This window comes from Borostomias antarcticus, assembly GCF_949987555.1.
Source record: "Borostomias antarcticus genome assembly, chromosome: 21".
Classification (NCBI taxonomy): Eukaryota; Metazoa; Chordata; class Actinopteri; order Stomiiformes; family Stomiidae; genus Borostomias; species Borostomias antarcticus.
The window spans coordinates 16,665,086-16,692,199 of NC_140254.1; the positions used below are offsets into that span (position 1 = coordinate 16,665,086).

General features: G+C 47.5%; 1 protein-coding gene across 2 annotated transcripts; it reads right to left on the reverse strand.

Moving 5' to 3' along the window:
- Window positions 1-796: 796 nt before the first annotated feature.
- On the reverse strand, window positions 797-26,966 carry kmt2ba (lysine (K)-specific methyltransferase 2Ba; the record flags this gene model as incomplete). 2 transcript variants are annotated; one of them, XM_084455641.1, is made up of 37 exons in its annotated part: window positions 797-2,642; window positions 2,818-2,947; window positions 3,056-3,142; window positions 3,246-3,353; window positions 4,951-5,203; window positions 5,325-5,456; window positions 5,614-5,723; window positions 5,814-5,963; window positions 6,079-8,494; window positions 8,665-8,829; window positions 9,012-9,172; window positions 9,949-10,027; window positions 10,169-10,286; window positions 10,643-10,801; window positions 10,997-11,131; window positions 11,214-11,299; window positions 11,688-11,860; window positions 11,969-12,045; window positions 12,799-12,909; window positions 13,327-13,431; window positions 13,616-13,827; window positions 14,040-14,153; window positions 14,462-14,579; window positions 14,935-15,027; window positions 15,270-15,416; window positions 15,619-15,732; window positions 15,862-15,930; window positions 18,057-18,166; window positions 18,400-18,666; window positions 18,752-18,813; window positions 18,927-19,161; window positions 19,308-19,464; window positions 19,692-19,766; window positions 20,392-20,549; window positions 20,804-22,240; window positions 22,351-22,423; window positions 26,673-26,966. In XM_084455641.1, the coding sequence occupies 37 exons, from the start codon at window positions 26,964-26,966 to the stop codon at window positions 2,367-2,369; spliced, it is 8,766 nt and encodes a 2,921-aa protein (XP_084311767.1). In that variant the 3' UTR covers window positions 797-2,366. The 2 variants fall into 2 exon arrangements, with proteins under 2 accessions (XP_084311767.1, XP_084311766.1); XM_084455640.1 differs by having other exon boundaries at window positions 15,862-16,275.
- Window positions 26,967-27,114: the final 148 nt, after the last annotated feature.

Genomic DNA, 27,114 nt, shown 5'->3' on the forward strand with positions numbered 1-27,114 from the left:
CCATTCAGTACGTCACAACAAGGGCAATGAAAATGTACGACTCGTTTACTCCGAGTGTTGAAACTACTAAGATAGTTTATACTTTATTGGTTCCAAGTGTTGGGGTTAACCTGGATTTATGAATAGCCTACGAATATTGATCAAACTCAGCACTCGCAGCAAACAATTCTCCTCAACGACATTAGCAGTTGTTTCAAAGACTTGATCCCACAGCTTCCAGAACATTAAGGCAGCAGTCACTCTGCCTGTCTGGCAATGCAGAAGCTATCCACTTCTGGGCTATAAAAACAGGTTGAGAATCTTGTATTTTGTAGAACATACCGAGTGAACACAAACATGCAAAACATCCAGTAATCTTACCATAGGTTAGGGCTAGTCTAAGAGAGAAGTAGTGAATTCAGGCTAATTAATTATATCTAGGAAAACTGAGATACTGTCCTGACCGTATGCAAATGCTTTGAGAACATGTTATTAATCAATGGCCAATGGTCTTAAATGCTACTTTGATACTGGGGGGTTCTACTGGCCACTTGAGTACACATAAAACCGACTCTGAAGGCACTGAGCGAGATTGTTCTCTGAGGAAGAACTGCCTGAAGTGTTTGTCACTCATGATTGCCCAGCACTGTGCTCATTTTGCTCTTTCCGATGGTCAATACCTGGTCATTATAGGGAATTTCATAGTACATGCTGTAACTGCAATAAGTTTTACTATCGCTACTCCACACACCATCCACAATAACAAGCTACAGTATAACACACAATGCAATACTAACTGAAACATTCAACACTTTATTAAGCCAAGAACATCATAAATAAAAAAGTGCGTAGAAAAAATTTAACAGCTTTAGAAATTTTGTATACAACTATGTACAGAGGATTCACTTTGAGCCAAGGGAACAGAGCCATCTTCATTACACAGCTTTACAAATTATTTTCATCTTAAACAATATTCAATCCTACACAAGTGACACACTGCATTCATTACTGGGGAGACCCTGCCTAACTCCAACTAAAAGAAAAACATGGATAGTGTCTTGTTACATGCATAGGCCAGCTGAGTGTGCTTGAGATGGCATAGCATGAGTTGGAGACGCTATTTTTCCTTGTTTATCTCACTGTGAGCCACTGAGGTAGAACACCCGCTAGAGCCAGGGGAGAAGTGGTCACTGGCAGGTCAGCATAAAGGAAGACTAACATGGGCTGCCACTGGCTACTTTAAGCTTCATGCCACTCTTAATATTAGTAGTTGGGTTCAGTAGCACATATAAAGCAGGTTAATATGACAAATCATCTTTATTATCATTAGCTTTTTTTTTTTATTATTCATTTATTTGATATACAAGAATACGTACAAATTGTGTAATGTTTTAAAATGAAAAGGGAGGGAGCACTGTGTTAACGTTGTAATCTCCTACCCTGAAATCTCTGAACTTTCCCACACAGCTTTTGGAAACAACCAAAACAGCACAAAAACTACCTGCAAAATATCAATCTAACAGACAGACCGATGACTGACGAATCACAAGATACATCTGTCCTCACAGATCATGACAAATTAAGTAAAAGGGATAAACCTTGTGGGGGAGGGGAGAGTGGCAAATCAGGGGAAAAAAAAGGTGAAAGCAACCTTGGAGTGGTGTCCACCAGCACCTTCATAAAAAGTACAACAAAACCCAAGAAAGTCATGGTTAGAATGGTCTCCAAAAATGTAGACACAGGCAATTAAAATACACTGTAGGTGCTCTAAAATGTATACAGAGGAAGGCTAGGGTCAAATATACTGTACAACAGAAATGTTTTTTCTTTCCTGATGAGTGGATCAGTGTCACCTTGTGTATTTACAGCAATGCTATAGCCTATGGCAATAGAGACTAAGGTGCTAAAAATCAATTTCTCATTACCATAGAGTTGCCTTGAATTTTCTCATAGCAACACCACTGACAATAGGAGAGGACTCCCCTTAAAAACAAGATGAGGACCAACTGAAACCAGCCTGTACCTGTCCACAGGCCCCAAATAGGTTCCACATGCCTATAAAGCAACCAATAACCACTGGACCTGTGCCTTGACCAGTCCAGCAGAATACTATTAGCAACATTCAAGAACACAGGAAACATAAAGACTTTGACCTATGAGGTGGTGTGCCATCACAAGAGTCGTTAAACACTGGGGTTCTGAAACAACTGAATCACCTTGTTGGAACCAAAATGTTGTGCACCATTGCTGGGGAGGGGGGTTGCCTGATTAGTTCTTTAGTATATCTGCAAATCCCACACCTATGGCCATGTTGTTGCATTCTCCTTCACAGTTCCTCCTTTTTCTTATCAAGTACTCAAAAATGGCTGCCGTTGAGTCGGTCAAAGTTAGTTGAGGAAGCGGCGACAGCGCCGTGCGGTACAGTTGCAGCGGAGCTTGTTGCTGGCGTCCTCGATGGGGAACTTGTAGTCATACGTGAGCTCCTCGCCGCGGTAGATCTTCCTCAGGGCGAAAATTACAATGTGCTTCTGGGCCTCCACGTTGATGACGCGCGAGTAGCAGTTCGGCTCGCACGAGTGGTTGATGAAGCGCGCCGCGTTGCCGTGCATGGTGGCGTCCACTACGTCAAAGTCGTCGATGCGGAACATGTAGCAGCCAATACCCTAATGAAGAGGGTAGGAGAACATGGATTAGTTTGTGTGTTCCTCTGTGAACCCAATTCAAGGAGCCCTACTTTCCCCTGAGGGTCAAAATAAGAGTTGTATTGAACTATACAACAGCCAAACACAACCGGTTCCAGGAATGATTTGTCCTGTCAGTGAGGTTCATCTGACTCACCCTGCTGTCATAGTATTTCTCTCGCTTGTCGGTCAGAACGGCCCGGATCACATTGCCAGCGTACTCAATCACCATCTCCCCAGACTCAATGTTCCTCTTGCAGAACAGACCGCGTCCGTGGATAGCAGACCTGGCATGACAAGACAGGGGGTGAGAGAAGAAGTGAGGTGTATTTTACCATGGAAGAAGCCCTAAAATAATCATAGTGGCCATAACAGCGGGCAGGGTCTCTTATTACCTGTACACTCCCACTGCCTCCTTGGACGTCTTCTCCAGGTGTCTGAAGCGCATCGCCATGGGCAACTCTGCTCTACTGGTGGCTCGTCTGTTGGAGAGACACATTACAAATGTGTTACAATCAGGGACACAACCCCCAAAAAATAGCAAACAATTTCACAACACTGATATAAAAGGTCACCGTTTTTTACCTGGTGGATTTGAGTGGGACGTCGTCATCTTCCTCCTCATAGGGTACGAGGTCAGGGGCCTGTCTGTGCTGGGACGCCAGGAAGTCGAACATGTCAAAGGTGGACTTCCTGTGAGGAGAGCAGGAACAGAAAGAGGGAGTTAGAAACCACCTCAAACCACTCAGGTAGCAACCTCACGCCAAGCTTCACACTCCCTCTCCGACAACTAGGATTTCCAAGTTTCCAAAATTTCCAAATTTCCAAGAACCGTGGATTCGATAAGACATATGTATTTCGAATACGCAAACTTTTTTTTCTTAATTTTTCTCCCGATTCACGATTCTCAACTCCTGACATTTAAGAGGAAAGTAGTTTGTTACGCGCAGTAGTCGAGCACATAAGAGGAGACACCATCATGGCTGACCGCAGTTAACGCTCCCAAGTGTGGCTGATCTATACAAGAAAAGATACGGCAAAATGCAACACCTGCAGTAAACTTATCTCTTACAAGGGAGGAAGCACATCCAACCTGGCGAAGCATTTACTCACACAACACGGCGTGGATATCAAAGAATGTTGAGGTCTCCCTCTCCCAGCCAACATGCCCCAGATAGATCAGCTAGCAGCAGCAGTAACGCTACACTGCTAGTCCCACGGCGCTCAGGTAGGCAACGTTAGGCTACAAAACAGCAATGAATTGAGGTGACCTGACATTCGCCTTTTATATTGAAGGTAAACGAATGATGAAACCTTTCAGCTTGCTAGCTCCAAGCCGTACCTAGGAGCACTGACGTGGCTCGTTGCTGGTAACTAGCTAAAGTGACTTACTTAAGTAACTTTAATAACTCCATTGAGGGAAATACCGGGGGCAAAGGTGGCATTTTCTCTTACACAGGTTTATTATCCTCCACAGAATTGTGCACAGGCATGGAAATCATGAGCTGTAGCTATAATTATTTGGACTGTCACTTTTTCTCAGACTTGAAAATGCAGCTCTTCTTCTTGGTGAAATTCGCACACCACCATCCTCAAAATCACCGGTGGGCTTAGTTACGTCACTACGTAGGCTACGCCCAGGATACCCACAAAGTCCCCTCCTTAAAATGGACAGGCTAGGCCTATAACAGATGTCTTCAAATATTTTTCTTAGATCAGAATTCAGAGAGCTCCCCTCCTCCACCTCCGGTTCCCACCAGATTATTATTATTAATTGAAATAGTTTTGGTTGATCATTCTTTATAAGTGTGATATCATTCCTTATAAGTGTGAAGTGTGATGTGTGATATATAAATAAATGACAGGAAAAGGAAACCTTCCTGTCTTGACAGTTGACTGATTATACTGCCAATAAAAGTAGGCACTTTTTCTTTAAATAGTTGCTCTTTTTCCTCTCCAAAAAATATTGGAATTGGAACCGAGATTCGATAAGAACCGGATTCTATAAGATAAATTGGAATCGGAATCTATAAAATTTAAATGATACCCAACCCTACCGACAACCAAACGAGGAAAACAGTTACAGAAATCTGATGTAAAGATTGTAGCCTATGTGTAAGTAAGTAAGTGTTTTGCAGCTGAGTAAGTGTTTTGCATGTGTGTGTATCTACTTAGCCTCCAACCAGGGGTGTGTGTGTGTCTGTGTGTGTGCATGTGTGAGTAAGTGTTTTGCGTGTGTGTATCTACTTAGCCTCCAACCAGGGGTATATAGCGTGTGTGAGTATCTTACCGCGTGTAGACCTCGGCGCGGGCGCAGCCGCTGGGGTTGATGGGTAGCTCCTCCTCGGGGCTGTCGTAGCGGTGGAAGCGGAAGCGGTGGTTCTTGATGCAGGCGGCGCCCTGCAGCTGCTCCAGCAGGAAGATGACGGCGTCGTGGAGCACGCCCAGCACGCGCGGCCCCGTCATCCTGCTCAGCGGCAGCTGCTTCATGTGGAACCCGGCCCGGGCCTCGAGGACGCCGTCGATCACGGCGCCCCACGCCACTGCGGACAGGACAGGCGGAACAACGAGAGTGTGAGTGAGCGTTATTCGATATTGTGCTTTTCTGTTGTTTTAATTCTGACATAGACACGGAGAGGTCCCCTTGTTCACAGGACTTCCTACCCTCTATGCTGTCCGCCTTCACGCTGAAGCCGTCGTCGCTAGTTATTTCGAAACGCAGGCGGGGCTGGTTCATGTAGTCATCTCTGTTCTTCTCCTGTTTAGGTGCTGGCGACTCATCATCAGAGCTCATACCTGAGAAGATACGTTTTAACCATGAGGACAGACTTCATCTAACTTTCTATTACCAGATTAATCCTATTGACATTTAAAATCTGACATCAATCGTTTGTTATTGTAACTCAGTTTCAGTATGAGTCAATGCTGGGGGTTGGGGGTAGACCACACCCACCTGAGTAGGGATCCCAGTCGGATAGATCTCCATGGCGAGCGCTCACCCACACGTGCGTTTTACTGCGCTGGCCCTGAGCGTTAGCGGGCAGATGCTGAAGAGGGCTTGTCCTACAGGACCCAGACACACAGTAATATGAGCCAAAATAACAGGTCCCAAACGCTACATTCATTCATGAATTGTCTGAAAATAGAGCTAACCTGGTCTTCTCAAGCTCTGGAGCAATGATCCTTGGCTGCTCAACCTTCACCCGCTCTGCCTTCAGCTGCTCAACCATTGGCTGGCTCATCTCCTGGTCAAGGTCAAGTACCTCCTTCATTGTCGGGGCTTTTATCCGAACGCCACTAGATCTGCGGGAAAGGTTGACAACGGGACTCGTTTCACAGGAACAACACCGACTCTTGTTTATAGTCAAAAACCAAAACGAAACTGAAGAAAAGTGTGCTTTTCATTTTCATTCACTACCTGCTGCTGTTGAAGTGATCCATGTCGCTTGAGGAGGACATCTCGTCGTCTAAGAGCTCCCCACTGCTCCTCTTCCTGCCGGGCCGCTCTGAGACAGAGGACACCCTCTTCACGCGCACCTGGGAGGGAGATGGCGTAACGGTGGCCGGCTGGTGGCCGCTGGGCGGGACTCTGATGGCGACAGGCGAGTGGAGCTTCTGCAGGAAGGGGTGGACGCTAAACTGAGACGGGCTGATCTGCGCCTCGCGGGGCGAGCTGATGATGTTGGGCCGTGGCCGGTCGCGGTGGGACGCCATGGCTCGGTCGATGATCGACTGGGCTTCTACGTCCCCTTGGGTGCCGGCGTCCGGCGAGCTGGGCTCTGAAACGTTCTTGATCCGCACCCCCGGCTGTTTCCCTACGCTGTGCATAGGAATGGTCCTGACGTAGACCTTCCTGGTGGAAGTGGTCGGCATGCGGCCGTTGCCGTTGGCGGGGGCGGCGTTCACGCTGGCGCGCGAGGGGGAGGCAGGCGCGACTATTACGTGGGGGGCGGCGCGGCCGTGGATCAGCTTGGCGATCTGGCTGATGCGGCCGTAGGAAGGGGAGCTGGCGTTGAGGGTCTGGTAGGTGTTGGTCCTCGGGTCCTTGATCAGAATCTGACCCTGGCGGTTGACCAGCAGGATCTGAGGGGCAAGGCCCGGGGTTGAGGCCCCGGTCTGGACAGGGAACGTGGCCGGAAGAACCGGAGAGCCAGGCCCGGCGGGGCCGAGGCGGATGGCGACGGTCCGTCCACTGGGGGCTCCGGTCTGCAAAGACAGAGTGTTCAGGCCGTTGATGACAATGGGCGAGGTGACGGGCCGGGGGACGGTCCGGACGGCGATGGACGCCGGAGAAGAGGGGGCCGCTCTCGCTCCGGGGGGCAGGGACACCTTTATGACTTGGGGCTGTCTGGGTGTTATCTTTCTCAAGTTCACAGTGGGAGGCGTCGGGCGGGATTTCATGATGATGGTTTTGGTTTTCAGAGGGGTGGGTGGAGCCTTCTTGACAGGTTCCGGTGAGTAGTCTGGATCTCGCACCCTAGTGTCCTCCTCTTCCATGGCCGAGTCCGTTGACGAGTCTCCGTTGTCCAGCACTGTGTTATGATTGGCCAGGTACACGACAGAGCCGTCGTCAGCTGAGATTAGATGGCCGGTGGACGGGTCCAAAAGAACATCGTTTGGGGATTCTGTTGCGTCAGTGTCCATCAGAACCTCCTCTTGAACCGACAACTCATTGTTCGGGTCACTATCTTCCAAGACGAGGGACGAGGAGGAAACTGGGTCTGGTTCTAGCTGAAACGACGGCGACTTTTCGTGCTTTAGTGGCATTTGTGAGTGCGCTGACATTGAAACATCTATCCTCTCCATGGAAACAACAAGGGTTTTAGAGAATGTGTTTTGGTTGACCGCCTGACTACCAGCTTGATTCTCTTTGGCCTTCCCGTCCTGCCCCGTTTCCTGAATCTCCTCCTCGGCCGCCACCTCGCTGGCGTCGCTTTCGGAGCCGTTGTCGGCCCCGTCCAGCTGAGAGATGGACTGAGAGGCGGGCGGCGGAGGGACGCTCCCCTGTCCGGAGTCCTTAGACGCCTCACACAACACAACCGTGCGGGAGAATTTCAAGTAATGGTCCATGTCTTCGTCAGAGGAGCCATGGTCCAAGTCCTCGTTAAGGCTCACGGCCTCGGGGAGCGCTAAAGCCTCGCTGGCGTCCGCGTCGCCTCCAGGACCCTCGCCCGCGGGCTCCTCCTCCTCCGCCGCCGTCTCCCCCTCCGCTCTGCTGCCGGCCTGAGACCCGCAGTGCAGCGCCACGTTCTCGTTCAGCAGGGCTTCGTCAAACTCCAGCTTGGCGTTGAGCACCGAGGCCACGGCGACTTCTGTGTCGGCGTCCAGCGGAGCGTAGTGCAGCTCCTGGTCCGACATCAGCTGGGCCACCTCCTCCTCGATGTTTCCCGGAGGGAGCGAGAGACCGTTGTGCCCGGTGGCTATCGCTGCCTCCTCTGCCTCAGAGGAAGCCAGGAAGTCCTGAGGCACCTCCACAGAGATCTTGAAGGGCTGTCTGCCTCGGGGGGAGTGGCGGAGTCCGTACGGAGGGGTGCTCACTCCACCTCCCCAAGAGGATGACGGGGACGTGGGCTGGGAGCCCCAGCTGGAGGATGAGGGGCGCCTCGCCCTCCGAGATGGAGGGGAGCCCGGTGGGAAATCTGCGGCTCGCGGAGGAGAGCTGAACGTGAAGGACCGGGAGTGGAACGAGCCTCCCGGACGAGGCGCCGGTCCAGAGGGGTTGTCCGTGGGGGAGGAGGAGCTATGGCGGCTCCGCGACGACAGCCTGCGAGGTCGACGGGTGTCCTCCAGGTCTCGGATGGTCAGGATGGGGTGAGATTTGGACATGGCGTTACCTGCAGAGGACACAGTCAGCCAAAGTGGTATGTCATTGTGAGAATAAGTGCTACACAAATAATAATCATGAACTAAAAAATGATCTATACACCTCTACTGACACCTCTACTGAAAGGACCTATATTGACAGAAAAACTAAGAACCAGCAGAACCAGGAAATGGTGTATACCAGGAGAGGGAAGGGGTCGGGACGTCCCTCCAGCTGGCCTCCTGGTCTGCAGGTGACCTGGGGTTTTGGGTCCAGCGGCAGGATCCTGTTTGGAGAGAGGGGAACGGGTACTGGCAGGAACCTCAACAGGAGGAGGGTTCATCCCCACCTCTGGAATTTCCATGTCTGATAGAGAATAAGATAAAGATGAGATGAGATAAAGAAGCACCAAGGGGGTCACTTAAAAACGACAACTCATGACTGCATTCATTTGATTTAACCATTCACTCTGATTGATGAGCATTGTGAATGCATATCACATTCTATACATCAGTCTTCCATGAAGGGGCAAGTGTGTGTGTGCTCACCATGGCAGTGGTTTGGACTGTGGGCTATGGTCTTGTTGTCTTCATGGTCCCACCTGGGCGCCCCCAATTCCTCTAGGAGGGGGGTGCAAACCTCGGTCACCTTACAGGTGTACTTGCAGCGCCTGCGGGGGTCCACCGTGCTCCAGTACAAACGAGAGCACCTGGATAAGGAAGAGAACAGGGAGAGGGAAGAGGGATAAGGAAAATGCTGTTAAGTAATTCCAGCTTGGGGGACGCTGATTGTATAGTCTCATAACAAACATATATCCTAAGAGAGGCATATGGGTGGGTCGACAGTGGACGGGTCGACAGGCCGACTATGCACTTAACCGCCTAGCCACCAGAGGGTGCTGCACGGGATTGAAACGACCATATCCCGACGTGGGAAGGTCATAGAGACACTGTTTGGACTGGCAGAAAGGTCTTAACGTAACGGACACGGCAAGACCAAGACCGCGGCATGTCCCGCTTGCCCGTACACAGCCAAAATAAAGCTTTGAGCGAAGCCAGACATGGGGATTGGACTGGGGATGCGCAGGGTTAGAGCCCCAAGTGCACCGAACTGAACCCCTGTTGGCTCCGACTCGAGGGGGGCGCCACAGAGCCGCCCGAACACAGCTGCCCATTCACCTCCATTCATTTGGACTTGAGCTCAGGAGCCAAAATGCCTGTTTTAGATATATAGATACATAGACAGCGACGCCTCCACGGGCACTGTGCACCAGTGACTCGAAAGCCAGGAAGCGCTTTGATGGCCTTTAATGTCAAAGGGACAACCTTTAATGTTGAACCTTTTATTATGCTCTACAATGACACAATTGAATCAACAACCTGACTGACTAATAATAAAAAGCCTAATGAACCAAATGAGATGCTACTGATGACAGTTATTGGAATGAGATGCTATTGAGGTATTGGAATATTACTAGTCACTTACAGATAACCCACAGGATACAGCCTCCCTCCACTGGACGACAGTTCGGTCAACACGCCCATTCTCTGGATCTGCAGAGAGCCTGGTCACACGCACAATCCCAAAGGTTTCAGAACAGTGAAGAGGCAGTGTTTTGACAGCTGTACTCTACTTACAGTCAGAATTTGAGTAGCAGCGTCACACTTTATAATCAAAACCAGGGAAATCTTCTTGACTTACTCACCGATGGTCATGTTTATGGACTCTGGCTCTAGGCCAGTCAGGAACTTCTTCCGGAGGGTGATGCCCTCAAAGTCCACAAAGACCCGTCGGGGAACTTCAAACCCATTCCCAGACACCATCTGGCAGACGTAAATCAATAGACACAATGCTCAACGAGGGCTGTCTGACTTCTGCCCCCCAGACGCTTCCTATCTTCCCCGCCAGGGGATTTGAGAAACAATACACACAAAAACTGACGTTATATTGCCAGCCACAGTTATCTTCCTATAATAGTCCCCATTGGGATTATTAAAGTGTCTGTCTGTCTGTCTGTCTGCCACTTTTGGTTGGATTATATACCACAAGCCTCTATGGTTACTGTGTGTGTGTGTGTGTGTGTGTGCGTGTGTGTGTGTGTGTGTGTGTGTGCGTGTGCGTGCGTGTCTGTGTGTGTTGGTCTGTCTGGTCAGGCCACATGCAGGGTATAAAGGCCCACCTTTTCAGTGAGGAGGTCTCGGTGTCTGAAGCAGTAAACCTTCCTGTCCCCCTGGAACACACAGCTGCGGGCGCGGGCGCACATGAAGTGGTAGTTACTCTGACACGTGGTCAGACAGCAGCCCACCGTGGCCCCCGCCTGGCCACAACGGTCACATCGCTGAGGTGAAGAAGAGTTCAGGGAAAGAGAAGAAAAGGGGGAAGGGAAGGAAGGAATGACGGGTAAATAAAAGCCCCGTAAACAGAAGAAAACTTAGCAAATGTTTTTAGCAAACATGTTCACACAGGCTTTGCATTCGCATGTGCTGCGTATCTGATGGAATTTGGAACACAGAGAGCAAGTGCGGTTGTTTACCAGGTGGCGCCCCCTAGAGACGGCACTGTGCACTTGCAGCAGGGCTCCATTGTCCTCGTACACCTCAGCAGACCATAGGCAGCAGTTAACATGGGCCCACTCATTCTGCCCCAGGTACAACAGCCTGCCTGCATTCTACAGAGAAGATTATGATTATACGACATGACAGATTAATAAAAGATTGGGCAGTTATTACAGTAAGGTGAACGTGACTTACGTTGGGCAGAGCGTCACCACATTGTTGACATAGCACGCACTGTCTCTCATCTTTGGCCCAGTCCATCGGTTCACCACCTGATACACCTAAACAAGGTGCAAGATGGAGCATGTGATCAAATCCACATTTTATCATTGAATGATTCACACACTGTTAGGTCCAAGGGAATTGTAACAATGTTGTGTGTGACGATGTGAACAAACATACTGCACTTAGTATTGGTGAATGAAATGAAACTTCTGTTTTTGACATTGTGTGTGTTATTATCCGGCAAGTGACACACAGGGGTGGAAATTAACTTTTAGGCTCATGGTGAGTCACCTGCCAAGGGGACTGTAGATGAAAAAATATATACTTGGCCGGTAGATTTTTTCAGATAGCCTTCCGAAATCTAGTCGCCAATTGGAAATTTTACCTGCATTTGGCCGGTGGCAGGTGTTAATTTTAAGCCCTGGTGACAGACCATCTCCATACCTTGTTGCTTAGTAGGGAGGCCCTCCACTGGCCTAGGCTGACAGGAGGTGACTGAGGATGGGGGAGACTTGTTGCTCCTCCCATCCCCCCTGGTAAACTGGTAGGTTCTCTCCATCCACTGTGCATAGCTGTGCTCCTGGAAGGGGGGGCGGACAGCCTCAGGGAGCATACCACTGAGAGAGACAGAAGAGGGGGGTGGGGTGGGTGGTGTGTAAGAGATATGAGGCCAGTTCTACAGAGCCCTTCTTGCTGGTTTATATCACGGTGTCATTGGAATTTACCTTGGGAAATTTTGGGAGAGCGAGTCCCACGTTTTGATATCAAGGTTATCAAAGCAACTGAAGGTCTCCTCCATTAGCTGTAAGAAACATAATGAGTTAGGTTCTGTAAATACCTTGGAGCAGCAAACTGCAAAAATATATTCATTTATACAACGGGTAGTTCCGACCTCGCAATCTTTTAACCCTGAAAGTACAGTGACAACATTTCTAATAATAATTGGATTTTCCCTATAATACTAGAAAGCGCAGTTTCTCAGCTTTCAGCAAGTGTTGGAGTAAGGAATTTTTTTAGATTTGTTAGATTAAAAAAATATATATATTATTAAATACTTGTTAGATATTTTTTAAATGTTGCCGGTGACGTGGTCGTATTGAAAGGGTTAAGAGCCGTTGTATATTCACGGTATGTCACGGGCAAAGCCTCTTTACCGTTCTATGTGAAATATTACTGCGCCAATTATTACTGCCTGTAAAAACGTTAATGGCTAGCTAGGTTGGTCAGGAGTATTAGTTTTGGTTGCTAGGGCTCATTGTTCGTCGTATCAACTCCATATCAACGTGATAGTTTTAGGAACTACCTTTTTCACTAAAATCGATATTAAGACACTGAAATAGTAGGTATTTATCCCATAAATGTTTCCCAATGATGTAACCGTTGTATAAAAGCAATAACTCACTCGAGGGTTGTGGTATATGGCCGATATACCACAAGGTTGTGCTGGTCGGCTCGGCTGCGCCTTGTGCCCATGACCGCAGCGCAACCAGTGGTTATATTGGCCATGTACCACACCCTCTCATGAGTTATTGCTTCAATACCATATACAGCTCACCTTCAGGTAATTTGACCTGGCCAGAATGGTGGGCCTCTGGTCCTCCGGCAGAGACTCCTCCTCCTTCAGCCATTTCCTTATCACCATGACAACGTCCTCATGTAATGGTTTCTGATTGGAAGAAAAGGCAAGGTCAAACCCCAGAGTCATATAAATATCTAGGATTTGATTTAGGTGCCTGTTCTATGATGAGATCAGTGCTGTAAGAATCACCAATTTTACTGTCGTGCTTTTTAGTGTCTGCATTCAGTTTGTGATAAAATAACTAATATATGTTTGTGAAATAACATTTTGAGCAACACAAGGCAATACTATTGCAGAAACGCAATCCAATAGGGTAGAATCCTACATGTGAACAAGGTTGCTGTGGGTCACGTGCAATACACAAGTCTACGCCCACTGTGTTGCATATTCATTAGAGTGGCGTGTCTTTCGACCTTGGGACCAGCCAGCCGTGTTCCACGCCAGGCACCATGTGACAGACCCCTGAAATCCCCCCACTAGGGCTGGGCTTTAAGAGTAACTCACCAGGGAAGTGTACTCGCCCCCTTCAAACTTCCTGCCCACAGCACGTAGATCACAGACTGGCTTCTGTTTGTCCCTGAGAACGTCTGGCTCACCGTTGTCCTCACACTGCCCAACAGACACAACACAACTCAGGGACATGGAGACATAACATCCAAGATCATCTGTAAGTGGAAGATGATCCTCCACAAAATCGCCAAACCAAACAAAGTTACACAGCATTGTAGCAAGTCTGTCCAGATTCTGCCAGAGCCAGGCTCAAACCCAATACCAGGACGCTGGTGGCCCTTACCTCCTTGCAGGTGAGGAGGTGCTGTGAGCTGGAGGAGGAGAGGAGGCTGGTCAGCACCTTCTCCAGCCCGGCCTTCAGCCTCTCCAGCAGCTGCTCCCTCCAGCCGGCGGCCTCCGGCTCGCACCTCGGCTCAGACTGAGGTTTCTCCGTGCAAGGGGAGCAGGAGTACGCCACACCCTCCGGAAGGCTGGACATCAACTCATACAGGTCGTCTGGAACACGACAGGAGAGATTGTCCATCAATCACCGTTTCCCTGTTGGACTTTTCCCCCACATTCCTCATACATGTAAATGTGCCGGGCAGGTAACATCATTCCCAGTCATTTTGTTGCTCACAATGTACTTCCGTGTGGTTGCCGTGTGGTTAGGGGAACTTGGATAAAGGCTTTTTTTTTTTAGACAGAAATGAGCGACGCTCACTCACCAGAGAGTCCTTCACATCTGGAATGGACCCAGTGGGAACACTTGGAGCACCGCATCATGCTGCTGTGTGGGTCGTTGTCCTCATAACACTTGGAGCAAATTGTGCAAAAGTTCCCTGGGAAACACAGGAGCAAACAACAGTTCCGACATACTGTAGATAATAGTTATTCACCACAATGGTTGCATGCTCCAGTCAGAAACATCATCAGTCAGAGTTATCATAAAGTTGGTTGGTTTAAAAGTGGCTTTCCATACACATATTGAGCTTGTTGTAGAAACTAAGAAAACCTTGCTATGGAGAGTGTGTGTACATTGACATGATTTTGAATCTAGGACTACGCTAAACCTCTATTCTCTGTTTGTTTCTGCATTCCCTCAGTCTGACCTGACATTAGCTTTGTCTGTATCACTCTGCTCTCCTACCTCTGCTGTAGAGTGTGAAGCATTCTGGGCAGAGGTCCTTGTCGTGGTTCCAGGCCAGGTCCAGGGTTTTCCCCGGGGTCACGCCACAGCTCTTACACCGGATACATGTCATACACACCTGGGGACCAGCGGTGAAAGAATACAAAACACTGTTTGGTTAAGTTCATCTGGATACGTTTCAGCGTATGATTTGAGCTAACTTTGAATGGGGTTACTTATTTGATTAGGAAGCTGGGCAGAAACAAGAGGCTAAACACTGAAGAAGGCAGAGCCGAAACGCATCTGTCAGGTCTGTCCACCATCATGAATTAAAAGAGCATAAACATAGTTTTGAGTGCGGACCCTTCTTTATTATTGATCAAAGTTTTTGTATATTGGTCCTGCACCGGTTCTGAGCGCTGTGGCCCCGATTATTTTCGAATACAGAAACATGGATATGGAAGCACTCGGGCATCAGGACTGGCAGTACTAACCCAGGGCATGCTGCAGTTCAAGGGCTTTGGGTAGGTGGGTCCCAGGCAAGCGGGGTGGTAGCAGATCTGACACCTCCGGCACTGTAACACAGGCTGCAAGGAAATAGAGCATATGAACCTGATGGAGAGTCATGGGGAAAAAAAATCTGTTTTGATGTTTCGGATAATTTCTTACATTTCCCCACAAATACACATCATGCCAAAAAAAATCAGTAGAGTACTTACTATACTGACTGCTAATGATAATTATAATGTTCGCAATTAAGTTATTGCTGAAATTGGCTACTAAATCTCATTTCAGCATTAAGCACCCTGCTGAGCTAAACGCTACCCACCTTGGAGCTCTTGCTCTTGCGACCGCAGACGCGGCAGTACTTGCATCGACGGCAGCACCAGTTCTCCTTGTTCTCCTCCACGGGGCGCTCTTCTGGCCAGAGGCAGAAGCTGTGGAAGGGCTCACAGCAGATCTGGCAGAAGATCATCTGAAGAGAAGGAAGGAGGCAGGAAAAGTGGGTGGAAGGAAGGGAGGAGGAGGAGGAGAGGAAAGAGTGTCTTTGTCAACGCCACAAAGTACTCCCCCCATCCACTCTACGCCTCAAAGTCCCCAAATGTCTAACTACAGTGAATTGTGCCAACTGTGGTATATCTTTACAAGCAAGGGGTAGGTTATAATAGAGCTGTCACCTCATGCTGTCCCTTGCTGGAGCACAGCAGGCAGACGGGCTGCGGCGTATTGGGGATAGATGTGAGGATGCTCAGGCCGCCCATCCGCCACACATTCTGGATGCCACAGTCCTCCTGCGACAAAGACAGCAAGACGGACAGAAGGCAGAGAGAGCATAACAGTGAGTGAGCGAGAAGGAGAACGGTAATTGTGCCGAAAATAATAATAATTTAAACAAAAGGTTAAGAGGGGGGAAGACTCACTTTGAAATCGACGCGGATCTTGTGCATGGTCTGCAACAGGCCCTTTTGCGGGAATCTGTCCGCAGATTTCTGGGAACGAAGGAGACAGCTGCGGTCAGTTCTGGCAAGAGGGTGCTGCATCTCCTCTTTATTAGTGTGCTCCTCCTCGTCTTTGGGTGGCGACTCCTTCTTTTCTTGCACCTTCTCCGGCTCCTCCTGGGCCTCCCTGACTGTGCCACCTGTCTGCGGGGATAGCCGCAGGGCCGACTGCACCACAGATTGGGGCAGCCGATGTAACTGCAGCTGCATGTGAAACCTCAACCGCAGCGCCGGTCTCCCATTGTGAGGTGGGTGGGGTTCGCTCCTGCCTTTGTGCCTGGCCCCTAGGACCAGGTGTGACTCAGGTGGATCCTCCTCCTGGTTGGCGGCCGACTCCTGTACATGTGGAAGGGGGGACTGCTGAAGCCATAGAGCAAGAGATGGACCAATCACACGCCAAACCGCAATGAAGAGGAGAGGGAAGGAGAGCATCCGCCATCTAGAGACACCACCAAGGCTTTAGAGAAACGTGTCGAGTTAATAGCAAGGAGGGAAGATTAGATGGGGCTGATGGTACCGTCACTAGGAGCAGAGCAGAACACCAGAGCCAAGAGAGAAGAAATCCCACCACCTACACAATATGAGTAGTCAGAGTCAAGAGCAAACCAATGATCATTTCATGCCTGTCGAGGGACGAGGAAAAAAAGTTACGATGGAAAATAAGTGGTAAGCAGGCGTAAATTAAAGATCTAATTATTAATGTGTTGAAGTGTTAATGAAAAGAGGAGGGTGTTAGGTTTGTCAACATGCAGTCTCTATGCCCCCTGCTTCCACTGGAGAGTCTGGGAAAAAGGTGCTACAAAAGTGGCCTATATAGACCTCTAAGGGGAGCGGGAGAGTGGAGACACTCCCTCCGCCTGGCTCCTTCCCCAATCGTGCATCTGGAGCATCAATTCGCATGTATGCTCCTACCTCCCATGTACACAACTAGGTCTGATCGAGAGGGGGGGGGGTGGATTGTTAGCAAGGTTTGTTGATCCATTTCCCTCATCGTCACTGTAGCAGTCACATAGCTAATTAGTGCTCAGCCAGCTAGCATCTGTTTCTAGGGGGAACTGTTACTATAGAACTGCTCCATTCCAGTATCGCTTGGAAAGAAACATGAAGGAACATGCCTCCAGCTGAAGACTCATCCTTGTTAGCATGTGCAAAAAAAAATCCTCAAAGTTCATTCCCCTTTATACCAGATTTGCAGCGCTGTTGTCCCAGATTTTCCTGTGAAAGCAGGAATCTGAAGCACAGACTAGTCTACATGTTACTCACATTTACTCATAACAATAGCATTAGATTTTCATTTAATATTAAATCAAAACACTATAAAACTCACTTTTGACATCAAGAAGTCCAAAATATATTTCTGTGTTATTTGACCTTTCTAGCTCCCTATGAAAACACGGATGGAATCGCAGAATTTAGTAATAAGAACTGAATCTGTAAAGACTGTGGAATATTGCTGAATTTTCCATAATCTGTCTGACTAGTAAGCCTACAAACAGACGAGTAAGCCTACAAAAATATTGCTCCAGCCCCCACAGCACTACCTACGCATGCAACCCTACGCCCACCGCACATAGCCGGAGTTTGAAGGAGATGTGAAATTTTACTTACTGTAGTTAAGTTGGCTAAACTAGCTAGCTAGTTATTCTGCACCATGAAGCTGTCACTTTGTGTTGTATCAATATTCACAGAACACGCACACAAGTAGGTGTTCTACTATCAAAGAAGCTGTATGCTAGCATACTGTAACTGTTTAAATGGAATTCTAGCTAGTCATAGCTGTTTTAGCAGGTTAAGCCTGGTACCGAAGCCAGCTACACTAGTGTTAGCCCTTACGTCACCTCACAACTTAGTTGTCACTTTGAGAAACATGTCGAAGAGGCAGTCCCTAAGCCTAATTCTAAAAAAAAGAAAATTCAACCCTAAACACAAATTAAAATAATTATTTTTTCTTTTAACTGAATTTGGGAACAAATAAAACTGTTTTTATAGGGTCCTAGACCTACCTACTGCTGCTATAGAATACAAGGTTAGGGAGTGAGAAAGATTAGATTAGGGTAAGTGAGTACTATGTTAATGAAAGGGTGAAATTGGTGAAAAGGTCTGTGGGTCATAATTACCTTGTCAGCTTTACGTCTGCCTACCAGTCCTCTTGGGCCAGGTCTGCGGTGCCTCACCATTTCACTGGGCAGCTCATCTGGAGCTGCTAGGTCATCCAACGGCACAGTATCTGCCAGAGAAGGAATGGACGTTAAGATTTAAAACTGTAATAAGTAGAGTTTCAAATCTCTCACTAATACACTGTGTAAAAAAAATAAAATAATCTATGGCTTTTTTTTCTTCTTTTTTTTTTACCAACAATCCTATTGTTCTATATACTTCCAATTGTATGCGAGAAGAGAGGTACTGTTAAAAATGTTTTTTTAAACTGAATCATACATTTCCTCCTATGAGCGGGTCTACCTCGGTTGTGAGGGGCGAGGGGGGTCTTTGTGATCACAGACTCCCCAGTCGCCTCCGGCTCGGAGTCGGACTTGAGCAGGCTGCTGTAAGACCGTGGCGTCACGTTCCTCTTCGGCCGGTTCCTGATAGAGGGAGTCATACCGTCAGCAGGGGTGGCTGGCGCAGACCTGTCCGCAGACTGTGCCTCCCCTCTCAGACCCTCCTCCCCGTCCTCATCTGTAGACACGGTGCCACTGGGAGACGACGAACGTCGCCGCTTCCCCTGTGCTGCGAGAGACAGCCAATGATCAAATAAAGCATGGTTTAAAACTGGGAACCACTACTATCACAATAAAAAAAAGCACTGACATACCTTTGAAGTGTCCGTGGCTGCGTTTAAATGCCCTGTTCTTGATCCGCTCACACTTCCTTAACCTTACAGAAAGAAAAGAGGTGATTTTAGACATGTATTTCCAGGTGTGTAGCTGTGGAATCGTATACGTGAGAAGTAACCGGATCAATGAGAGGCACAATTCTAGGCAACCTACACACAGCACTGTCGTTTGGTGTTTGGCCCTCCAAACTTGGGCTTATCCAGGCAATTAAAGCAGGTGCCACAATCCTCCTGGTGGAGGCAGCCCTTGCATTTCCCACAGCGCACGGCGCGCCCCCCTGGTCCGTACTCTCGGACGCTAAACGTGCGCCTTTTCAACTTGCGACCCGACATCGACGGTCTCCATTCCAGAGAGCCAATGCTGTCTTGATCGGAAGCGTCTGCAAAGTCTAGAAGGACGGAGGGTGAAAGGAAAAAAAAGAGACCCAAACAAACAGCCGATTATTGTTGCTTTCCTGCCCCCCTCCACTTCTAACAACCTATCACTTGGGTGTTTTGAGTGGTGTACTTCAGCTGTAACCCAAAGGGAACGCACCCTCTGCGGCTGGTGAAGGGGTAATGCCCTCTCTCTCATGGAGAGGCAGAGCGCTGAGACGTGGGATGTCGTCAGGCACCATGGCACGGGGCTGACCCAGCGCCACCGCAGCTGCCCGACACACGTGCTTGATCCGTGGGCCGCCTAACAGTGGCTCCTATGGATACAATGACAGGAGAGTGTTCTGAATGAATCGCCACACAAAATTAGATCAAAAGCACCAAATTCCAACAAAAGCTTTGTGCTCCGTTATATTCAACTCAAAACCAATAAGGTGAATATCAACAAAAAACAAATATCGAAAACTTTACAGAACTAGACAAAACTATAGGCAAACAAACACACACACACATATATAGAAAGAGTTTGTTTTTTGTTTTTTACCCGAGTTGTGCTCATTTTGTTGGGTCCCCTGACCCTCCGCCTGCCTCTTGCCACTGCTAGGTCTTTGGACACCACCTAATATGCACCAGACAAGAGCAGAAAAAGACAAGTGAAACAATGAACTTGGAAAACTATGACAATGATATAGTGTAATCATCTTACATTATTACACGGATCTCTGAAATACTCGATTCTAATTGGAAAATCTCACGTTCTACCGGTAAATTATTTCTCGATAACTCACCGGCAACAAGCAATATTCACCGCTGCTAAGGACAACCTATTATATGTCTATGAGCAACAGTTGAAAGTTGTCTGAAAGTTTGAACATTCTAAACATTAACGGTTTGGCTGTCGTAGCCCGTGTTCAATCTCTGAAAACGCCCGTTGCCCAAGCACAAGGAACCATTTCGCTGGTGAAATAAAAAGTGTAGTCTTATTAGTATTAATGTCGTTGGTAAGTAGCTGTGTAATAAGCGGGATAATGTATAGCCAGCCGGTGATTATCGAAAAAGAAGAGCCTTTCAGTGGGTTACAAAACGCACTCTTTTTCGATAATCACCGGCTGGCCATACGTTATCCCTTACTTATTCCACATGAATGCAGCCAAGTACCTGAATGTAGCCAAGCAAGTAAGACAATCTAAGCTTTTCTACACTCAAAGCTGCTGCATCCATTGGTTTGTGTGACTTATTCTCACCTGTGATGACTTCAGCTGTTTCTGCTGGTCGATCTTAATAAGTTGGACCTTGGCTCTCTTCAGCAGGTGGAGCATCCTCTTGTTGGAGAGGTTCACCCGATGGCTAATGTCTCCCTGCTCCACCACCACCATCTCCTCACCCTCAGCCCCATCTTCTCCTGAGGAGAGGAATCACACAGCTCTCACTCTGACTGACCATGATCAAAAAGTCTTGAGACTCTAGACACTAAGTATATAGTATTGTAATTACAGCATAATATAGCATATTCTGACACATGGTAGCAGGCTACACAGCTCAAGCAATAAGGCACGCTATTTCTCCTATCTGTGACAGCCGCATCTTAGATAGTGTCAGTCGGAACTCTCTAGAATGCACACAAATATAAACAGATTATAGATATTGAGTACTTACGTTTGATATTTTCAGTGTACTTCGCAGCCTCCTCCCGAGCCTCAGTTGACACCGTTCCTGCAATAGCAGCTCCACTGACGAGCACCGCCAGTTTCCTCACCACCCCAGGAGAGTCGAGTTCCTCCATCGTCAGCTTGGATCTCCTCCTCCTCACCTTGGTCCGACTTGAGTCCAGGGCATCCTCTGCTGTGTCTTCCGGACTACCGCCAAGAGCTTTATTCTGGGACAGTTTGGAGGTCAGATTTTTGAGTCTCTCGTAGACTAAGAGGTGTGAAGAACCAGGGCTGAGTTTTGAGGACTTCGCAGACAAACTAGTCTTCTTCACCTCACTCTTGTTGCTGGCTGATTGTTGTTCACCTTTAGATTTAGACTTGAGTTCTGGGGTCGAGTCATACTCCTCGCTAGCCACCTCCTGCTTTACTTGGCTTTTCGTTACCAGGGAGCCTCTCGGCCAGATCTTCTCATCCTCAAGGTCAAGGAACCTCTTGGGTATCTTGATGACGCGGGAGGAGCGAGCGACCACCATGGGTGAGGTTAAGTTACCGGGGCTTGGCTGTGCCTCAGTCTGGGATAGCGCTGGCTCTCTACCAGCGTTGATGCTGGTGTCCCCCTGCAGTGGCTGCTCACATTCCTCCTGCTTCTCTGGAGGGTTCTCTGGCACCAAGACGTAAAAGACGGATCTCCGACGGAAGCGTTTTTTTATGGGGTCAGTCGGAAGCCTTATCATGTTCCCAGGCTTTCTCCTGAGCCCAAATCTGGACTTTCTCGTTCTCTGTTTCTTCTTGACTATCGGGCTCTTGCTTATTGAGTTTTCTGCCTGTCCTTCGAGGGGCATCGCAGGCTCCTGTGCAGTCTCAGCTCCGGCCTCAGCCGCAGCTTCCGGGGAAGCCCCCATATTCTTAGACACCCTCCTCCTCTGCTGTTTATTCACTGGTTTAGGGGATAGAGCAACGCGTTGTGACGAGTTGAGGACATCCTGCCCTCTTCTCCTTTTCACTGACGTCTTGGGCTTAGCCTGGTCCGTCTCAGAGTCCTCTGTCACCTCACCAGCCCCCTTCCGCCTGGAGGCCTTCCCTTTGCCCTTCACCACAGTCAGAGTACACACCAACCTGCCCTGTTTGGCTGTCTGGTGTCGGCTGCTACCCTTTCTGCCTCTTGATGATGAGTCTGACTGTGCACTGCCCCTACCTTTCGTCACAGCAGTAGCCTGCTTCCCTGAAGATTTCACCCCTGAACCAGGTGCCATGTTTCTGGCTCCCAGTTTGATGGATGTCCTGGGTCCGACTGCGTTTCCTTCCTGGTCGTCTTCAGCTCCTTGTTTAGAGTCCTTCCTTCCGTTTCCTTCAAGATTTTCTGTCACAGGCTTCCGTCCTGGATTAAGGTCTGGAGCTGGGGGAGGCTTCCCTTGGTTAGATAATGACGACTGAAGAGGAGACCCTAGTTGTTGAGAGTAATACAAAAGTCACTTTAATAAACAGCTATGAGCGAGAAGAAATGTATATATAACACATGGGGATTGGGTAGGTGAGGAAGAAGAGCATACTCACGTTCAGAGGAAGAGTGTGCAGAGCCAGAGAGTAACGGCAGAAACTCTGTCCCAAAACCTGTGAAGTCTTCATCCTAAAAACAGACAAATTGTTAAGAAGTGAAGAAATGATGATTCAATGTTGAAGTTGATGATAGTAACACAAAAGCCTTTCTAGGTGCCTGATGGGGTTAGTATCTAAGTCGCACAATATACAAAGATTAACTTCAGACAACATGGTTTTAATTTAGATCTTCTCACAATTAAGAGAACAGCTTGGTGAGGGGGAAATTAGCTGAATGGCCACCCAGACAATATCTGGTTACAAACTGCCACCTTGAACAGGTTCAACATATTATCAGGTTTCAAATGGAGTGGAGAACAACCACTACACAAGTGGCACATTTTAATTACAAGTTAATGTAGGCTACATATGCCTTCACAAAACCAGAATCATAGCAGCCAACTTGAATGGCACACACCTCCCTTTGCTGTGACTTCCCCACTTCAATAAGCTCAGGTTGGGGCAAGTCAGAAGTCAGACCCACAATTCTCTGGACTTGTGAAATTACAATCAGTTATTAGCACTTGGCTAAATTTAGCCTGAATTGTATCTATGAGACCACAGCCACTGTGGTATTTGTCCTAGATATCTGCAGTGAAGCGTGCTGACAAAAACAGCTTTATTTATTTAACCTTGATTTCAGCTGGTAGTCCTATTGAGACAGTTAAGAAAAAGTAGGAGCACCCGCACACTGTCTCACTTGCTCAATACTTTATTATTAAACAAAATAAAACTTTTCGGTCATGTGAACTTCATCAGGTATATATGCGTGTTTGCCACACCTATGAACATGTCACTAAGAAGATTATTCAGGTGTGCAAGAGACTCCTTACCTGAGTCATATTGAGACAGAAATTTATTTTGCAAGGGAGCCTTGCACACAAACGTACAAAATATGAATACAAAATTCAAATTAAAGCTGTGAGCGGCAACGAAATGGGGTCCTACGACCCCTTAAGACTGACAAATTGGGAGACTGACCAGTGACCAGACTGACCCTCTCTCTCTGCCTCCCTCTCTCTCTCTCTGCATCATCTAATGCCCAGCTAAGGTTTGTAGCTGGTTTGTAGCTGGATTCAGTATGGTATGCCAGCGCTATCTTCTCTGTATTGAGGTCATTGTCACACATTTACCGCGGTCAATTTATACCATCCAGCCGCACAGACAGAGGGGTGACTGACAGACAGGTGGGTAGACTGACAGACAGGGCCACAGACTGACAGGGTGGCCAACCAGGTAAATCAAGAAAGACCAACAAATGACCAGCTAAGGTTTGTGTTGGTTCTCGCTGGATTAAAAATGGTATGACCGCGCCATCTACCATATATTAAGGTCATTGTGTCACACATTTACCATGAGCACAATGTTATATACCACCTAGCAGCCAACTGAATCGGGTAAAGCGTTCATGAGAAAATTATGTTTAAATTGCTATATTAGCATTAGAAATTAGCTTTCCGCGAAAATTGCCAAATTTCAAATGCCTGTAATGTCCTTGCTTTTTGAGATATCTGCAAATGCTTCGACATGGTGCAACATGGTAGTACCCTCTTCATGTTAGCAAGTCTCAGGTCCTTAGATTATTGTTGTACACAATGATATTGACTTGAACTTTGTGGCCCACATGTTTTTTCTTTAAACCAATACATAGCGTTTTCTCCGGTTTTCTTGGAACTGCGCCCCCACAGGCTCTGCGAGTAAGTGCACTGTCGTACTGTCGTAAAGTTATCAGATTGTCTTTTTCTTTTTCTGCTTCCTCTGTGATGTTTCGCTTCGCTTTTCTCACCTCCGCCATGATATCATTGAGCTAAAAAACGCATGATATACATAGACGCCTGAATAGTGAGCTACTACTGTGTTGTTCAAGCACAACGTTGCGCATGCGCATTTCGACTGAATGCTGCGTACCGGGGGCGCGAGTTTTAAAAGGTAATAAATGTCAATGTATTATCTTTCTGAGTAGACTGTTTGGACGATTCAGCTTACTTTTAGTAAATCTAATTGGAGAATTAGAACCAGACATGTTTGTAAAGGTCCAAATATTGCGATGTATTGCTTTAAATGCCAGTTTCTCAACCATCTTGGATTGGATTTCTTAACTGTGAACATAGGGAGGCATGCACCCACAACATACCTGTGACGTTTCAGACCAATTGGACTTACGATTTATGAGGAGAAACTTTTTATAGGTTTTGCCAAATTTTCAATCTGCAGCAAATTCCATCATGGCGGAGATCATGGGTCCAAATGGCAACGCTGTTCCCAATGAGGAATGACATAAGTGTACCAAGTTTCATACATTTCCGTCTAACAGGGTGGAAATGCCAGCCTTATTTGTTAACTTGCTTATTATAGCGCCACCTAGGGTAGGGTATACAGAATGTACAAAGTTGCTACACACTTAATGAATCGTCAGGGGGAAAAAAAGGCTCTGATCGGTCCTTTATATTGCCCTAATGACACTAGTGCATCCAACCTGAAAGAATTCTGGAGACCGTTCCATTGGAATGATGCAAAATACCCAAAAGCAGATTTTCACAATTCTGAAGTTGCCAAAGGGACCTAAAGCATTATCCATCCCTGAGACATAGTGTGTGCCTGGTGTGTGTGCCTGGTGTGTCTAAAATTGATCAAAGAGATTAACCTCTTTACCTACTAAGTATGCTGGTATCTTCTCTAAGAGGGCTTTATACACAAAGAGAGAGAAATGAATCTACCAATAAGTCTACCGTTTACCGATGGTTTAGTATCCCACAAAGCAAGAGTAAAGTGAAAACATTCGGTGATATGCTTGCACCATATTCCACAATGAGACACTCATCAATTCACAAATATAGTGCTTTTACAAGGAACCCACGTCAGTTTGGCCTAGACCTGAAACTGTATTGCATCAGCAAAAAGGCTACTATTTATCCTTGACATTATCCTTGACAACATGAAGCTGAGATCAGCAGTGTAATCCAACTCTTATTGAAGAGTAATGATGCCTGATGAGACTTCAGACTAGTTAACTATACTATTCTTTCTCGTTAAAGTATATAAGATATAACGTTGACATATTGTGAGTCTCCCTCACTCAGACACCAGCCACCAGAACAAGAGACGAGAGAGCATCGATGTGCAAAGGGGCACACTTCAACAGGTTTACATCTCTTAATGCTCACATTTATCTTCAGCAAGCCTGGAGTGTTGATCAGAATCAAAGGACACTGAACTCAGAAAAACTGTCTCACAGAGCAAATAGGTGCACACCTTGCACCAATGTGCTTAGGAAAAGCTTTAAACATGCCTCTGTTACAGTCCACTCCACAGGATTGCATCAGTACATTAATGGCTGTGATGTCACACAGTAAAGCCATTTCACTACATATCCAGAGTGAATCAAACATTTTGACATCACCCCACATTGTTAATCAATCATCATCATAATCTAGCCATCTTCCTTACCAAGGTCAATGAGCATCCCCATTCTCTTAGCTTCCAATCACCCTTACAATAACATGCATAATCAAAGACGGTAATGACTTTAGACATACCTGCATAGACAACAGCAGCTTGTTTTGCCCTAAGTGCAACGTCTCGGGAACGTTTGTCAACCACCAGCTCAAACGTTGCACTGACGTTCAAATATTGGACTGTCAAGTGACAGATGGGAGATGTGTAACTTCTCCAAGTACGGCAGCATTGGTACTGACTAAGGCATGGTTCATAGAGAGAATGAAGGGAATCAACTAGACAGCTGTGGACAGCAAATTGGATACATAGCCTAGTGCTCATGTCGCTGTACAGCTGCTGCCTTTTGCAGATAACAGAATAATCTCCAAGGTAACGTTGTTTGTTGATACCGCCAATTTCCCCGCCACAATTGCTAGACAACAATAATAATCATGACGTGGTGATGCTTTCTTACAGGTTCACTTAGTTTAATACATTCATGTTTCACTTCCAAGTTGCAACCATCCATCTTGATCGTCGGTCCTATTTAACTAACGTGAGTGTAGCTAGAACATCAACAGGGTAGTTAAGCAACTAGATGGCTTGCTACTTAGCGCTAGCTATCTAGATGGCTCAATTAGCTAGGCTAGCTAACGTAATCCAAAACACCCTGTACGTATCGGGCTAACGTTCAGTGCTAGTAGCTAGCCAGCTTGTTCACCATCGCCACATGTTTCAACAGCAAAACCTTATTTGAGCAATGGAAGGTGGGCTTTGTGTGGAGGGCTTTCAGATGGGGACACGCCAACAGCAGGGTTAAAAGAAAAATATGCCAGGAATCTCACCTCGCTTGAACAGAAACCCGCCTCTCTCTGGCGCCTATGTTTCTCAACAATACTGAGTAAGCGCAGCAGAGACGGGTCCTCGCTCAACGCTAGTCCGAGGTTTACGGGCCTGGGGCCTTCCGTGCCCGTCTCTCCATCTTCCGAGCCCAGCCTTCCGCGCTGAGGACGTTTCTCCGACCGCAGCCGGCTGCGAGGTGTCCATGGCCGGCCAGGGAAGCGAGCTCGGGCCGGGTATGAGTTGTTAGAGCCCGTGACATTAGCGGGAGATGATAATCCCCCTCCCGCTGTCGCCATTATTACTAGCTAGCTACTACAACAACAACGACGGTGCGCTGTAGTTGTATGGTGAAACAAGATGGAAAGGCGCGAGATAAGAAGGAAGCACCATTGCATTATGGGAAACCGAGTTTGGCTGGAGCAAAGTAAAAAAAAAAAAAGTAAC